This window comes from Uranotaenia lowii, chromosome 3 (genome assembly GCF_029784155.1).
Source record: "Uranotaenia lowii strain MFRU-FL chromosome 3, ASM2978415v1, whole genome shotgun sequence".
Classification (NCBI taxonomy): Eukaryota; Metazoa; Arthropoda; class Insecta; order Diptera; family Culicidae; genus Uranotaenia; species Uranotaenia lowii.
In genome coordinates, this window is record NC_073693.1 from 343,621,295 (window position 1) to 343,637,989 (window position 16,695).

At 33.8% G+C, this 16,695-nt stretch overlaps 1 protein-coding gene across 6 annotated transcripts in view; it reads right to left on the reverse strand.

Moving 5' to 3' along the window:
* Positions 1-16,695, reverse strand: part of LOC129750773 (phosphorylase b kinase gamma catalytic chain, skeletal muscle/heart isoform-like) — a 47,431-nt gene that overhangs the window by 9,308 nt on the left and 21,428 nt on the right. For 2 of the 6 annotated variants that reach the window (XM_055745808.1, XM_055745803.1), the window contains exons 4-9: positions 15,166-15,317; positions 15,012-15,102; positions 14,570-14,706; positions 7,850-7,947; positions 2,455-2,538; positions 1,816-1,830 (exon numbers count right to left, since the gene is read on the reverse strand). In XM_055745808.1, the coding sequence (XP_055601783.1) occupies positions 1,816-1,830; positions 2,455-2,538; positions 7,850-7,947; positions 14,570-14,706; positions 15,012-15,102; positions 15,166-15,317 (577 nt within the window). Of the gene's footprint in view, positions 1-4; positions 356-1,815; positions 1,831-2,454; positions 2,539-7,849; positions 7,948-14,569; positions 14,707-15,011; positions 15,103-15,165; positions 15,318-16,695 lie in introns of those variants that run through there. The other 4 variants (XM_055745807.1, XM_055745805.1, XM_055745804.1 and 1 more) reach the window with 4 other exon arrangements.

Below are 16,695 nucleotides of genomic sequence, written 5' to 3' on the forward strand. Positions count from 1 at the left end.
AATGAGAACAGAGTAGTACGAGAAAGAGAGAAAGATGACACGGGATGATAGGGAAGGATTGGAGAGAGTTGATAATGAGTTTGGAAAACAATACAAAAAAGGGAAAATCAATTGCAAAAAGGAATGATGGAGAAAATTGTAGAAAAGGTAGAAAGGAAAGGATGAAATATTCGGGAGGAAGAGAGAGAGAAAAGAAAAGCAATCCGTTAATATTGATCAAATGAGTTTGCTCTCTTACTCAGCAAGGTTTGGCTAGATTTACATGAAGGTAACAAGCTAAGAGATTCGGGAAACAAGAGCACAAATGGTGTTTGTTATTGGTATTATCGGAATAGTAGTTTGTTTGTTTTGCTCCCTGCGAATGGAACGAGAGAGAAAAATTGAGTATGTATCAAGAGAGAGGAACATTTCGCGCGCACAATCTCTGAGAGAAAGAGAGCGAAAGTGCGGTGTTGTGGCTGTCTATTATTTTTGTTTTATTTTGATCTACAAACTGTTGGAATTAATGCGCCTAAACAGTTGCTCGGAAATGATGAATGCTTTTTATTTTTATAAAAATGCATGAATGAAAAGCCATTATTGGAATTGCTGCTGTGTTAGTGCAACACTGTTTATATTTTCTAGTTTTTTTTAATGGAAGACATTCAAAGCCACTCGAGAAGGAAAACAAAACAAACAAACCGTGTTACTAGTAGAAGTGTACCTATCACTGGAGCGATGTAAAAAGTTTTGAAAAATTAGCTCAGGTTTTTTTTTTCATTTAAAAAGAACAAATCATGTTGAAGTATAACAAACATTGTTCTTCACAGAGTTAGAAACAATGGAATTTTGGCTATAAAATGGATTGGGTTGAGGTCTAGTAACGAAATATTTGTATTACCGAAATACAAACAGGAATGCAAACGACGCTGTCCAAAAACATCTGTCGGATTTCGAGAAACAATAGACAATGTTATGAACTATTAGTAAACTGTGTTCTCAACTGATTACAGCTAGAAACAAAAATACTTCAGCATGATTATTCGAACCTGAAACTAGTTTAATTCGAATTTGCGATTGCAAAAATGCTCTTATTTCCCGGACAAATCTCTATTTCTCGCAATGCATCGATTCTATTGTTTCGATTCAAGTTTTCGTTTTGGAATCAATGCATCACGAACAAAAGCTTGTATGTGGGTGCTAGTTTTTGTTCTACAAATCGAACGAACACACACAGATATAGTCTAGTTTTATTTTTGTTTAATGCAACAGAAATCGTTCGTCACAAGCACAAACACGCACAAACGTTACAGTTTGTTTATTGTTTTTGGGACAGCACAGCACTCGTGAGCGATCCCCCGGTCGCTAGATGTCTCACACTCACAGATGAAGTTTTATCGATGGCTCGTGTGTATGAGTTTAGAGTTAGTACAGTAAACAACTGGATGACGGCACAATTCGAATGTGTGTGTAGGTGTGAAGATGTTTTAATGTTTTGATCCCATTACCCCGAGTAAACAGAACAAAAAATGTTAGGGCAGAAACAAGAGACTACTCAACGCTCGAGAAAAAGTCTACAAATTATCCGGTACTGTACACGAGAAGCGCCAAACGGACGTTAATCGAAAGGATTCCTAAAAGCCAATTAGGGGGTGAGTGTGCTTGCCATAACCTCTTTATTCGGGTCATTCCGACAGGGTCAAATAGCAAGAATTGTTCTACTATTATTTAGCAAGCGAATATGTGTGCGGCCACTACGTTAAAATGGGGCATTCCAAGCAAAGATAGGTAGCACTGCTGGGTGTTACGGTCGTGAAAAATGCTCAAGGCTCGTACTTTATCCGTCACGTTCTGCGCCAGTTTCGAAATTCCAGAAGGTTTTGTTTGGGCCAAAGTTTGGTTGTGTGAGTGTGGGCAGTTTTTTTTTTATTATTTTCATTTGTTTCGTTTCGATTCGGGATGGCACGATAAAAAATGGGAGAGAAAAAATAGAAAGTTTTGATCAGTTAACGTAGCCGAAGCCGCTGCTGGTTGGCGAAATACAAAACAAATTCTGTTCTCAACTACTCGGCAGAGTGTTATAAGCGAGGGTTTTCCTTTAGTCCCTAAGGGAAGAGCTTTGCGCCGGGATTGGTACGCATTGAAAACGATAAAAATATCGTTTCTAAACTAAATTCTATATACTTTGGAGGAAAAAAAACAAAAACAGAATTATTTGGAACAACGTTAGTTATTCCTAATAAACAAACAATACTACTTGGAACAAAATTTGTTACGCGAAACAAAAAAAACATAATTTGATGTCTTAAAAACAGAACAAGGACTTTACAAGAGTTTTTTTTTCTTAGTTAGACCAAAAAAGGTTGCAAACATAAACAAATGATAAACGGAAACAAAACATAAACGGGCAAACGGAATAACAAACAGAAAAAATAAGGAGGAGGGGCTTAAAAAATGGATTAAAAAAAACGTTACCAGTGCCAGGGTGGCAATGTGACTGAAACGTCTCGATTTGACCGATAGGCTGCGTTTCAGCACGCCGATATTTTGCTCGAAAAGCTGGATCACAGCAGAAGCGATACGTAATTTTGATTGGTGTTTTTGATGCGGCCCGAATGAAACACAATTGTTTCAGAGTTGTGTTCGTTTTTTTTTTTTCGTTTGGTTCCATCCCGATAAAGCAGAGTCCGATTACATTGGTGTGGGTGTTGAGAGTAGAGATGAGTAACACAACCAATCGGTGGGGCAAAGCCAGGTTTCCAGATTTCCGGGTAGAGATTGGAGTAGTAGTAGTTGGAGTAATAATAACATTGTTTTTGGTTTTGGTTTTTAGTATCGAATATAGGTTTTCCAGCACCGTGCACGTTGAATTGATGATGTTTGTAATTTGGGTTTTTTGTTTTGGTTTTTACAAACGATGAGGTGTGCAGAGTAAAACGATTTGAAAATAAAAATTAAAGAAATTTAAACAGTTAATATGATGGAAGTAATAGAAACTAATCTATTCTGATGGAAAGAGAGATGACAATGTTTGCAGCAGTTTGTTTTTGACATTTAGACACGAAGAAAAACAATTGGAAAATTGAAATGTTTCAGAAAAGATAATAAGCTTAAAAATATATTCGATGAATTTTAAATTCTGCTTCAACATTATCTGAATGTTTAAAGAAAATTTGGTTTTCCATAATCTGTTCCTAAATTTGTTTTTCCTTAATTTGTTTTTTTTCACTCTTGCTATATTTTAAATATTATTTTTCATGTATCTTTGTCAATTTATGTCTGTTTTACTTTCAAACATTTTTTTTAATGTTTGTTTTTGAAATATTTGTGTTTTTTTATATTTCTGTTTTTTTTAATTTTATTTTTATCTTTCTTTTATTTTTTTTATAAATTATATTTTTTTTTTTCATTTATTTTTTAAATGCCTCCTAATATTTTTTTTTTGTTTTTTAAATTAAATAATTTTTCAATTTTTTTAATTATTGTAAGTTTTTTAATTTTTCAATTTTTTATTTTTTTTTATTTTTTATTTATTTTATTTTATTTTTTAAAGTGTTTTTCTATTTGAAAAAAAATATTTTATTTTATTATTTTTTATTTTAATATTTTTTTTTATTTTGCTCATTTTTTTTTTGTTTATGTTTTATATAAAATTTTTATTTTTTTTAATTTTTTCTTATTTTTTTATTATTTTTATCATTTTTTTTTATTTACTTTTTCCTTTTTATTTTTTTTTTCTTTATAATTTTTTTTTCTTTTTTACCATTTTTTTTTTCTATTTTTAAAATTTTTTTCAATTTTTATTAATTTTTTTTAAATTTTTTTAATTTTTTTTAAATTTTTTTTTTATTTTTTTAATTTTTTTTTTATTATATTTTATTTTTTTTAAATTTTTTTATTTTTTTTTTTATGTTTCATTTAATTTTTTTTTCAATTTTTTTATATTATTATTTTTTAGTTTATAGTTCTTATTTTTTAGTTTTTAGTTATTATTTTTTAATTTTTAGTTATTATTTTTTAGTTTTTAGTTGTTATTTTTTAGTTTTTTAATTTATGTTTTCATTTTATTTAATTTTTTCTTATTTTATTTTATTTTCATAAAATTTCATTTTTTTTTATTTTTTTTATTTCTTTTTTTTAGTTAATTTTTTTTTTATTTTGAATTTTATTTTTGTTTTTAAATTTTATTTTCAAATTTTATTTTTATTCTAAAATTTCATTTTTATTTTATATTTTTTTGTATTTTTAATTTTATTTTTATTTTTAAATTTTATTTTTATTTTTAAATTTGAGTTTTACTTTTAAATTTTATTTTTTTTTTAAATTTTATTTTTATTTTATTTTTTTTTTTTTAATTTTATTTTTAAATTTTATGTTTATTTTTAATTTTTTCTTTTATTTTTAAATTTTATTTTTATTTTTAAATTTTGTTTTTATTTTTAAATTTTATTTTTATTTTTAAATTTTATTTTTATTCTTAAATTTTATTTTTAATTTAAAATTTTATTTTTATTTTTAATTTTTTTTTTTTTTAAATTTCATTTTTGTTTTTAAATTTTATTTTTATTTTTAAATTTTAGTTTTAATTTTAAATTTTAGTTTTATTTTTAGATTTAAGTTTTATTTTTAAATTTAAGTTTTATTTTTAAATTTAAGTTTTATTTTTAAATTTAAGTTTTATTTTTAAATTTTATTTTTATTTTTAAATTTAATTTTTTTTATTTTATTTGGATTTTTTAATTCTTTTATGTTTTATTTTTATTTGAAAAAAAAATATTTTATTTTATTTTATTTAAATTTTATTTTAATTAAAATTAATTTTATTTTTATTTTATTAATTTATTTTATATTACTTTAATTTTTTTAATAATTTTTGTTTTCTTAATTTTCATTTTTATTTTTTTAATTTAACTTTTATAAAGTTTATTTGAATAATTTTTTTGATTTCTTCAATTTTTTTTATTTTTTTTTTTGAAATTTTTTTATTTATTTTTTTTTAAATTTTTTTTTATATAATTTTTTTTTACTAAGTTTTGAAAATTATGTTTGATTTCCTTTTTTTATTTCTTTTTTTTAATAGTTTAAAAAAATTATTTAGTTTTTTATTAATTCTACATATTTGTTTTTTTTTTGTTTGCTTATTTATTTCATTTTTTTTTTGTTTTTTTTTATTTTTGTTTTTTTTATTATTTTTGTTTTTTTTATTATTTTTGTTTTTTTAATTTTTTTTTTATTTTTTTTTTATTTTTGTTTTTTTTTATTATTTTTGTTTTTTTTTATTTTTTTTATTATTTTTGTTTCTTTTTATTTTTTTTATTATTTTTGTTTCTTTTTATTTTTTTTATTATTTTTGTTTTTTTTTATTATTTTTGTTTTTTTTTATTATTTTGTTTTTTTTATTATTTTTGTTTTTTTTATTATTTTTGTTTTTTTTAATTTTTGTTTTTTTTAATTATTTTTGTTTTTTTTTTAATTATTATTGTTTTTTTTATTATTTTTGTTTTTTTTTATTATTTTTGTTTTTTTATTATTTTTCTTTTTAGTATTATTTTTTTCTTTAGTTTTGTTTTATTTTCTTTATTTGCAAATTTGCTTTTTTCATTCACTTTTTTTCGTGATATATTTTTTTGTTTGTAGAATTTTTTTTTACTTTATTTACAATTGTGGTGCTTTATTTAATTTATTTTCCTTTAGTTTTTCTTCATTTCCTATTTTTTTTTCGTTAATTGCATTTTTATCTTTACTTACTTTTTTAATTTTTATTTACATTTTTTCCTTACTTACTTTTTAATTTTTTTTTCTTTACTTAGTTTTTTTATTTACTTAATTATATTTTTTTATTTTTTTTCTTATATTTTCTATTACTTTTTTTAATGTAATTTTAAATTTATTTTTTATTTTTTTAAATATTTTTTTTCTTACGGTTTTATATTTTAATTATTTTTTAGTAAGATTTTTTTTCATTTTCAGATTTATTCATTTTACATTGTTCTTAATAGGTATGTTTTCTTTAGTTAGTTTTTTTCGATTTTAATTTGTTTTTATTTTTATTTTTTATGAATTTCGAACCATTAGTAAATAGGACTGCCGGTTTTAAAGACAAACCTTGTCCAGGAATATGAAGGTTTTCAATATTTTTGAATCTTATGCATTGATTTTAACACTTGTCTTATGAAAATTTCGATTCTTTTAAATGTGTTCTGTTTTGTTTTTATCAATTTAATTTTTTTAATTGCTTCAATTAGGTTTTTGTTTTATTTCATTTATTGTTTAAAATTTCGGATTATTTCGAATATTTTAATTTTCTTCATTTTAACTTTTTTTTTATTTGATCTGTTTTGTTATTATCAGATTGGCAATTATGATCAAATAATTTTCATATCTTATTTACTAACTAATTATTTTTGCTTGGTTTGCTTTGTTTTTGTTTGTGCTAAAAGATAAATTGAAAAAAAAAACTAGAGGTTCAATTCAGGTAGGTGCGTTTCACGATAGCAAAAAATAATCGTCTGTTTTAGTACTCTTTCCCTGCTTTAAAAAAATTTGTCACCTTCATCAGGATGATAGACACCGAATAAATGCGATGCCAGACTATTTTTAAACCAACGCGAATATTTGTCACATCGTCACATGACTTAAGCAGACGTCTATAGTGACGAACAAATGTTATTTATGAATCCATTATATTTTTTTTCTTTGATGATTGTCTACAAATTTCTACTCTTAATGTCAGGTTATTAATTTGATATTTTTCTCGTTTTGAAATCAGCAAGAGTATCTGCAATATTAATTTTTGGACCCGATTATATCAAAACTCTAAAAACATACAATTAAGTCAAGTTTTCATATCTATTATACAGGTTACTGTTATTTTTAAAATGGTCAAGTTAAAACCAAATTTCTGCAAACATTTCTTTCTCTTTCACCGTATAAAAGTGTTGCATTTTTTCTATTCTACAGAAGATTTTGGATGGTGATGAAATCAGTGAAAACTAAATCTAAACGATCCGAAAAGCAATCTATAAAGCAAGAATAAAAAGAAGCTACCGAATAAAAAAAACCCTAAACAAAACTCTTCAAACGGTCAAACGAATGTTTGAGGTTAACTGTTGTCGTTGTTGTTTTGGAGCAATACTTAAATATAAGAACGGGGGAAACAATTAACAAAAAAACAAAATCATACAACTGAAACGAACGAGAGGGGTGAACTTGAAAAGCGCACTCACTGAAGCCCCACATATGCGTCGGCCGATTTTTGCCGGGTGGGTGTGTCTTTGTTTATTTGTACAGTAAAGTGGAAAGCTGTTTGAAGAGTTTGTTTCTAGAAGAGTCTTTGACCAATTAAAAAAAATTTAGATAATACTGAGTTCGACTACTAAACTATGCGTTCTACTGTTAAGGGTGCTATCTAGTGAGGAAATAGAAATGCATCTATCAGCAGTGCTTGTTGCGTTCTCTGCAATCGATGATCAGTTAACTTTTTTTCTCGATGCTTATTCGGCACCAAACTACTACAGTGTGCCAATCGGATCAACCTAGCTATAAGTTGAGGGTGCAAATTTTTTGATTTTCGCAACTGAAGATGCAACTGTTGAGAACGACGACGAAGACGTCGTTCTTGTTGTTGCTTCCGCTGAAGTTGCTCTTGGTGTAGTTGCTGTGATTGTTGCTGTGGTTTCTGTTGTTTTTGCATTGGAAGCGAACGAACTGTCAAGGTTCTAGTTGTTGTTGTTGTTGCAAACTTTGCGGGCATCAACCGCGGAGCAAAGATGCTCGAATATGATGGCGATGATTGTGGCGATGCTTGGGATGGGTTGAAGGCGCCGTACAAGAACGCTTCGTCCCTGGCCACGCCAACACTACTACTTACTACTGTATTGAAGAACGGGTGCTTCAAGGCCTCGGTCACGGTGATGCGCTTGGACGGATCCACCACCAAACACTTGCGGATCAGATCCTTCGGGTCCTCTGTGGATGAAAGGAAGAAAAAGGAGATTAGTATTTTTACTTAAATATTATATTTTAGCATTCTCAAATATTTTCAAGAAAAAAAAACACATTTAAGACATATTTCACATATGTGTGTGACAGTAATTGTCTCGTGAAAAAGATGTAAGTGGATGTGAATTTTGCTGAAGCATTCAAGTTTGAACTTTCTGATTGATAAACTGGATCAAATGGAACCCATAACATAGTTGATTCAAAGGCTAGAGTCATAGCTTTGAGGCAGATTGCACTCGGCAGACAGAGTTACATACATGTATAGAACTTTAAATTTATTTTTCTTGTGGAGTTCCCCAAGGATGTCACTTGAGTTCACTGTTGTTCAATTAATTTATGAATGACCTTCGTGAATTTGACTTTAAATTGGTTTTTTGATAGATGATTCTAAATGTTCTTCGTCAAAAGCACAGTTTTCTGGGTGATTGTTACTTCAGCATAACCTTAACAAACTTAGATTTTGGTACCCAAGTGATTGCTATGTAAGTAAAGCAGAGCTGGTCAGGATAACGTAATTATTGCATTTTTAACATTCCGAATAACATGATAGCAGGCTCAAAAATCAAAAGAATAGTTCTTGAGTTTAGAAGCTTATGCTCAATGCACAAAACTGATTTTTTTTTCTTGTAGGGGAGAGCCCCCTGCGACCAGTAGTTGATCTATTGTGGTATTTACCCCGCGTTACTATATGCTTTCAGGTTCACCTGCACTATTGATTGGAGTGACAGTTGATTGCTGACTAAGCATTTTATCCCAATCGGGTATGATATCAAACATGTATGATATAACCTGCTTAGGGCTGATATGCAACCATATGTCTTGTGCGCTTATTAACTTTGCCCCAAGTACTCGCTCTCTCCTATTTAGGAGGGCGCAGCAGTTGCATAGAAGATGCTCTGCAGTTTCTTTTTCGAACCCTCAGAACCGACAGTCATCGTTTTGAATTATATTTATCCTTTTGAGATGCTGTTTTGTTGGACAATGTCCGGTCAACCTGTGTAAGTACTTAACTCGTGCTTACTTAAGTTCAACATGTTTTTGGAGAGTCGTGCGCTAGGTTCAATGAATCTTATTGCCTGAGTTGCTCCCTCTGCTGTTTTCCAGTTGGAAACAATAGTGGTGCTTTCCCAGTTCTTGAGCTCCATAGTCAAGGCACTTCTCGATACTCCGCAGAAAGGTTCAGGTCCAATCAACAGTCCCTGAGATCCTTCCCTAGCTAGTTGGTCTGCTTCTTCGTTCCCTTGGATACCGCAGTGGCAGTACCCGCAGTACCCAGAATAAAGATACTCTGTTCCTTATGGCCAGGTTTCTTAGTGCAACTATACACCCCCAAACTAGTTTGGAGTAACATGTGAACGTACTTAGTGCTTGAAGAGCAGCCTGGCTATCAAAGAATATGCAGATACTTGTGTACCTGTATCCCCTTTTCAAACAGTCTAAAGTGCATTCTAGAATTGCTTGAATTTCAGCTTGGAATACTGTTGGCCAGTTTCCCATAGGAATTGAGATCCTGAGTCTAGGTCCGAAGACCCCTGCCCCAGTTTTATTATCCATTTTTTACCCATCAGTGAAGAATAGGATCGATCTGGGAGGAACCGCAGGTCCACCTGATTCCCACACATCCCTATCATTGATAGTTAAATTGTTTGGTATGTCTAGGTTAAAAATGGGCTCCATCCAGTCATCATTTTTCACAATAAGTGAGTTTAGTTTAAATTTCTTTAGGATTTTGAGGTGTCCTGTAAGATCTTCTTCATAGAACGTTTTGTGTTTGGAGAGTCTCAAGGCACTACGTTCCGCTTCTAACTCAATGAATTGATGTAGAGGCAGAATATTTAGTAGTGCATTTAGAGTCTCATTCGGTGTGCTTCGCTTTGCGCCAGTTATAGCTAGCGTTGCTAGTCTTTGAAGCTTCGCTAGTTTTTTCTGGGCTGTAATTTGCATAGTTTTGGTAAAACTGATGCTCGATCAAAAATCGACTGGTATGTAGACTCGAGAGCGACGAACCAGATGTTAAACTCCGAGGCCTAACGAAATCACGATTCAAAACTACGGCACCTCTCTCATTCTGGCCCTATCTTTCGGGTATTGCTACAAATGCGCCTGAAGAAAACATTCTGCAGTTTGTGCATTCAGAATAAGGTACCGATGAAGTCCAACTCAAAAATTGGTTCCCCTGGACAGAGAAGTTAGCACCATGTCATTTGTTCCTTACAAAGTTTGAATTTCTCTCGACCTGAAAGAGAAAGCTTTGTCATCAGAGATCTGGCCCGCTGGAATTCGTTTTCGCCAGTTTGTAGAGAATACCTCCGAACGTTTTTTTACCAACCCGAAGCAGCCCCGTTTGGAATTCAAACCGAATCAAATGACACCTTTCGCGACTCCTATTTGAGCGAGGCGACCAATTTCGATAATCAACCGTATCTAGAAACTCAACCCGCCACTGCTGCTCCTTCTACATCAGTTCTCGCTCATTCCGCCCCAATGAACTCAAACGCCCAGCTAATGATGTACTACCAGAACGCCGGTGGTATGCGTACCAAAACTAATGAGTTTTTTTAGCACTGTCTTCATGTGACTATGATGTCATCAAGATAACAGAGACTTGGCTAAAGAACGACATCGGCAACAGTGAACTAGCCTCTAACTTTAAGATCTACCGTAGTGATAGAAATGCTAATACAAGCCATTTATGACGTGGAGGAGGTGTGTTAATTGCAGTTCGACATGGTATAGACGTAGTCTCGGTGGCAAAACTAGGCTGTGATCGCCGAGTCGTAGCGTTCCAAGTCCCGAACGTGTGCCGAGACAGGCGCGATTCCAGGACAAGCTGCTCTCGATCTGGCACACAACGGGCAGGAAAATCGGCGGGACAAAAATCCTAGGGTTGCAGCCAGCTCCACCTTCGGGAAGTTTCCGAGTAGGGCGATTCTCAACGACAGAAGCTGCGGAGATAAGACTTGACCTTCTTCCCAGTGGAAATCGTTGGGAAAGGGTTATTCCACGTTCGGGGAATACCCACGGGTAGAGTGGCTCTCGACGCCGGGTGAGCCATTCGAGTCGGAGTAGGATGACGTTTTCGTCGGGAATCATCCGAGTCGTTGCGTTAAGTCCTGCGCGTGAGCCGTGACAGGCGCGAGTCTAGGATAAGCTGCTCTCGATTAGGCACACGACGGGCAAGGCGACAAACCTCGAACCCTGAAGATAAGAGGTCGGGCCTCGAGTCGTTAGAGGAGAGGTCAGGCCTCAAACCTTCAGGCGAAGAGGCTTGTGTGGTCAACCCCGAGTCTTTATGATAAGGGGTCGGGTCTCGAGTCGTAAGAGGAGGGATCAGGACCCTTATCAACAAGAGGAGGGGTACAAGTGGTCACCTCGAGTCATTACGAGGACAGGTCAGATTTCAAGTCGTTAGAGGAGAGATCAGGTCTTGAATCGTGCAGAGGAGAGGTAAACCTCGAGTCGATGCGAGGAGGGGTCGGATCTCGAGTCGTTAGAGGAGAGATCAGACCTCAAGTCGCGAAGAGGAGAGGTTTGTGTAGGAATCTCGAGTCATTGCGAGGAGATGTCGGTTCTCAAGTCGTTAAAGGAGAGTTCAGGCGACGAGTCGTAAGGATGAGAGGTTTTGCTGAAAGTGGTCTCGTTAATGAGTATTGCCTTGGAGCGCATTAGCGCGAATAGACCTCCCACTATTGAAGCATAGTGTACTAAACAGTTCGAGGTGGGAACCAGGTCTGCAGCCCCAGGTGGAGTTTAGGGAGTAGGGGGTTTACACGGAGTATATCTTGAGTCTTCTCATTGTACTCATGGACCCAGAGTAGCAAACTGGGGGGAAGCGGTGGCTCACCGTGCCTTGAAATACAATCCGTAAACCGTGATTTACCACCTGTGGTTGCCAACTAAAAAAAAGGCTGTGATCGCTTGTTGTGAAAGATCGGAATCGGAATGTCTATTTCCGCTGTGCCTATTTTAGGCCAAACAGCGAAACTGTTATGTACGCGTCTCACATGTCTGTTCTCGATTTCCTGATGAATATGGTTAGTAGTAATGATATAATCGTCGTAGCTGAGGATTACAACTTAGGGGCCGTTCACATACCACGTGGACAACTTAGGGGGGGGGGGGGGGGGGGGAGGGGGGGTATGGAAATGTCCACGCTTGTCCACGGAGAGGGGGGTAGGGGTTTGGGTCATGTCCACGTGGACATACTTACTTTCAAAATATTTTCTAAATGTGAATAAATATTAAGGTGTTTAAATCAAAATCTTAAAATTGCAAAGCTTTCCAGTTTAAGTTTTAACAATTAGTTGCTGCTAGAAAGCAAGTGATTAATATGAGAATTTAGAAATCATATATTTATATCCGGAAATCCTTATTCGTTTTTTTTTTTTCAAAATCATCCATTTCAATAACAAAGAGGCAAAAAGTGATGTTTCTAACTTTCAAATTATTGGTATTTAAAAAAAAACTATTTCAAATCTGTCCACGTGAACATCCGGGGAGGGGGGTAGGGGTTTGCCAAATGTCCACGCTTGTCCACGGAGGGGGAGGAGGGGGTCAAAAATCTCATTTTTCTGTCCACGTGGTATCTGAACGGCCCCTTACTGAATTTGCTACTGCTTTGCTCGACGAGGATGCAGATGGATTTTTACCAGTGAACGCCTCCACCGAGCAGGAGCTTGCTGTCATCGAATCGACGATTGCCTGCGGGTTGTCTCAGATGTGTTCACTTGCGAACGCCAATGGTAGAATTCTAGACCTTCTGTTTGTGAATAGACCTGATTCAGCAGATATTTTACACCCTCCAAAGGTAATTTAAATACCGACCAGCATCATCATCCTACTGTTTAACTGCTCGACTATTTTTCTGACGAGCTTACGGATCCCGTTAGCCCGCATACACTAAATCTAGATTTTATGCATTGTGATACCGACCGTGTTATGAAAATGTTACTGGACACACACTGGCAAATACTTTTCGGATATCTGAACATCGATGTTGCTGTATCAACCTTCTATGATCATCTCTGGGACGTCTCAGGCATTCACACGCCGCCTAAACGACTACACCGACACCAGCCTTACAAGCTCCCTTAGTGGAATTCTGAGTTACGGAGAAGCCGGAACTTAGTTCGCAAAGCCCGTAAACGCTACCTTCGAGACCGAACGGACCAAAACAAGTCAATGCTCTCAAGGCTAGAGATTGAATATTCGACTCTTCGCAACGCTGATTTCAACCAATACATTTCTAACATCGAACGCAACGTGAAACAAGATCCTTCGACATTCTGGAAATACATCAAAGGCCGCCGCCTTACTAACTGTATCCCATCGTCTGTGACGCTTCAAGGGCGCACATCGGAAAGCATCAAAGAGTCAGCTGACTTGTTTGCCGGTTTTTTTTTAGCAGCGTGTATAGCCCAGTCACTCCTGATTGTAACAATGTGTACTTTGATACACTTACTAGCTATGACATCAGTCTACCGCAACCCGTTTTAAGTGAACAAGAAGTTCTAAAAGTGCTAAATTCTCTTGATCCCTCGAAAGGATCTAGGCCTGATGGGATTCCAACATCGCTTGTTCTAGAAATAGTTAGCGGCTTCGCATGTCACACCGCTGTGCATGATTTTCAATCGATCGATCTCGGAAGATACTTTTCCTACTCCGTGGAAATCGCATCAATCTCACCGATCCATAAGTCAGGAAATGCTCATCGTGTGGAGAATTACAGGTCAATATCGGTTCTTTGCTGATTTTCCAAAGTGCTAGAAGTCCTGATATACGAGAGAATCTATTCAGCAGCCACTCCAATATTCACCGATGTCCAGTACGGGTTCATCAAGAAACGATCAACCTTGACAAAACTAATTACCTATGCCAGCGATTTGCATTCTGCAACGGGAAAAAACTGCAAGTGGATTCGATATACGTAGATTTCGCCAAGGCTTTCGACAAAGTACCTCACAGAATCGTAAGAGGAAGTTGACATTCACTGGACTCATCTGAGACGAATTCTGGGGTATCTGGAAGCCACTTCGGACATTGGTTTGGTATATCGACGCCATAAAACTTTAGTTGTTACCAGACTACCAAACACTTCAAACGTCTTTTCAATTACTGCGTTCATCAGAAATATGATCAGGAAACACTTTGGACTATTGCGATCAAATATTTCTAGTCCTTTTCTCTCTGAATCCTTTTAATTGTGATTTTTTTGTTTAGTTCTATATATCTATAAATATAGTCTCTTAATCTTTACTACTTGAGGTTGTCAAAAAACGAAGAGCTGTTTGTAATTTCCCAAATCAATCTTGATGTTATTTATCACATGCTCATTCTCACGGTGGTCGAAGGTGTGAATCAAGCTATTGTTGTGGTATTCGGGCAACTGTGTAAGAAGTACAAGTATTTTGATACCTTCATATCAAATTGAAGTCTATTCAAGTGAGTGTCGAAGATGTGATAGGAATCAAATAATTGAATTGCTGTTCACTTATTCATATTCATATTACCACCAATCATTTTTTCCGAACCAACTTATAATAAATACCCAATAACCTGCAAGCTAACATAATACACAACTTGTACTCACCGGATATGTCAGCCCACTCCGGGGAGGTGAAGCTGTATTTGCCTTCCATGATGTTCCGCAACATGACCATCTGCTTCCGATGCCAGAACGGGGGACAACCGACTAACAGTGTGAACATAATGACACCACAGGCCCAACTGTCGGTGACAGGTCGTCAAAAACGATCGATACGTCGTCGATGAGTCCAAGAAAATGCCACCAGGACGAAGTCAAGCGAGTTCAAACGCCCAGGGTTCAATAGAAAACGCATGAAACGATAGAACGAAAAAACAACGTTCAAATTGGAAAATCATAAACCGTGAATCCGCTCCTTGATGGTGGCGATCGTCGTCGACGAACGCGAACGATCACGAGCTGCAGTTTTTTTTTTTGCTGTTTTAGTTTCTAACAATCGTAAAGCTTCTTGCTTTAATCGAGACCGATTTTGAATAGTGATGCTTACATGTCAACTTCCTTGGAATAACCCGGTGCATCGTCAAACATGTTGCATTTCAGCGTTTCCGGGGCTAAGTAACCGGGGGTGCCGCAGAGATCTAGAAGAATAAAATAAGATCGATTAGTAAGAGAAACTTTTTAAAATACCAATTGAAACCAACCGTACAACTTTTCGCCCTCCTTGAGCTTCCGGGCGAAACCGAAATCGGTAATCTTAACGTTCAAACTGTCGTCCAGCAGGATGTTTTCCGGCTTCAAATCACGGTGCACGATGTTTTTCGAATGGATGTAGTCTACACCCTCGAAGATTTGCCTGTGGAGAGTTAAAAAACATTATCGAGAAAAATCCAAAAAACACTACACGAAATCTATAATACAACAGTTGTTCTTTGGTTGACGACCAGCCAAAAACGGTTTCGGTCAGCCACACGCCAGTAATTATCAGCCCGGGTCCAGCGTTTACCGCATTCGTCTTCTCGAGGTGACAATTGGTTGTCACGAATGACATGTTTTTAAGGAGGGTGGTCCTTCCAATTTGTTACAATTTCGGCTTCTTTCAACGGTAGTACCTAAAACATTTTTAGGTCAATCGTAGGTTATTGGTATAAATCGAATATTTCAAGTTGTTCGGCAAGAAGACCGTTTTTTTTTCTCAAAAACCACAAAACTGTCCAAAATCGAAAAGATTGTCACTCGAAATTATTTTTTCTCGTTTTAATTATTTTTGGCTTTTTGTCAATTTTGTCTTTTTTGTCGTTTCTGCCATTTTAGCCATTTTTGTCATTTTTGTCTTTTTTTTATTTTGTTATTTTTGTCATATTGTATTTTTTTCAATTTGATAAAATTTATCATTAGTCAATTTATGTCAATTTTTTCACTTTAATCACTTTTGTCCTTTTTGTCATTTTTGTAGATTATGACAGTTTTGTCATTTTTGTCATTTTTTGTCATTTTTGTGTTTTTTTTTTTTGGCATTTTTGTCATTTTTGACACTTTTGTCTTTTTTGTCATTCTTGGCATTCCAGTCAGTTTTGTCCTTTTTGTCATATTTGGAATTTTTGTCATTTTTGACATTCTTCAAATTTTTGTCCTTTTTGTCAATTTTGTCATTTTTGCCATTTTTGTCAATTTTGTATATTGTGTCATTTTTGTAACTTTTGTCATTTTTGCTATTTTTGTAAGTTTTGGCATTTTTGTCATTTTTGACATTGTTGTCATTTTTGGCATTCTTGTAATTTTTGTCATTTTTGTCCTTTTTGTCAATTTTGACATTTTTGTCATTTTTGGCATTTTTGTCATTTTTGTCTTTTTTGTCTTTTTTGTCAATTTTGTCATTTTTGTCAATTTTGTCGTTTTTGACATTTTTATCATTCTCGTTATTTTTTGGCATTTCTGTCATTTTTGGCATTCTTGTAATTTTTGTCAATTTTGGCATTTTGGTCCTTTTTGTCATTTTTGTCATTTTTTGTAATTTTTGTCATTTTTGTAATTTTTATCATTTTTGTCATTTTTGTCATTTTTGACATTTTTTTAATTTTTGTATTTTTTGACATTTTTGCCATTTTCGTTTTTTTTGTCATTTTTGCCATTTTTGTCATTTTTGTCTTTTTTTTTTTCATTTTCGTCATTTTTGTCCTTTTTGTCATTTTTGGCATTCTTGTCATTTTTGTAGTTTTTTTCCATTGTGGCAT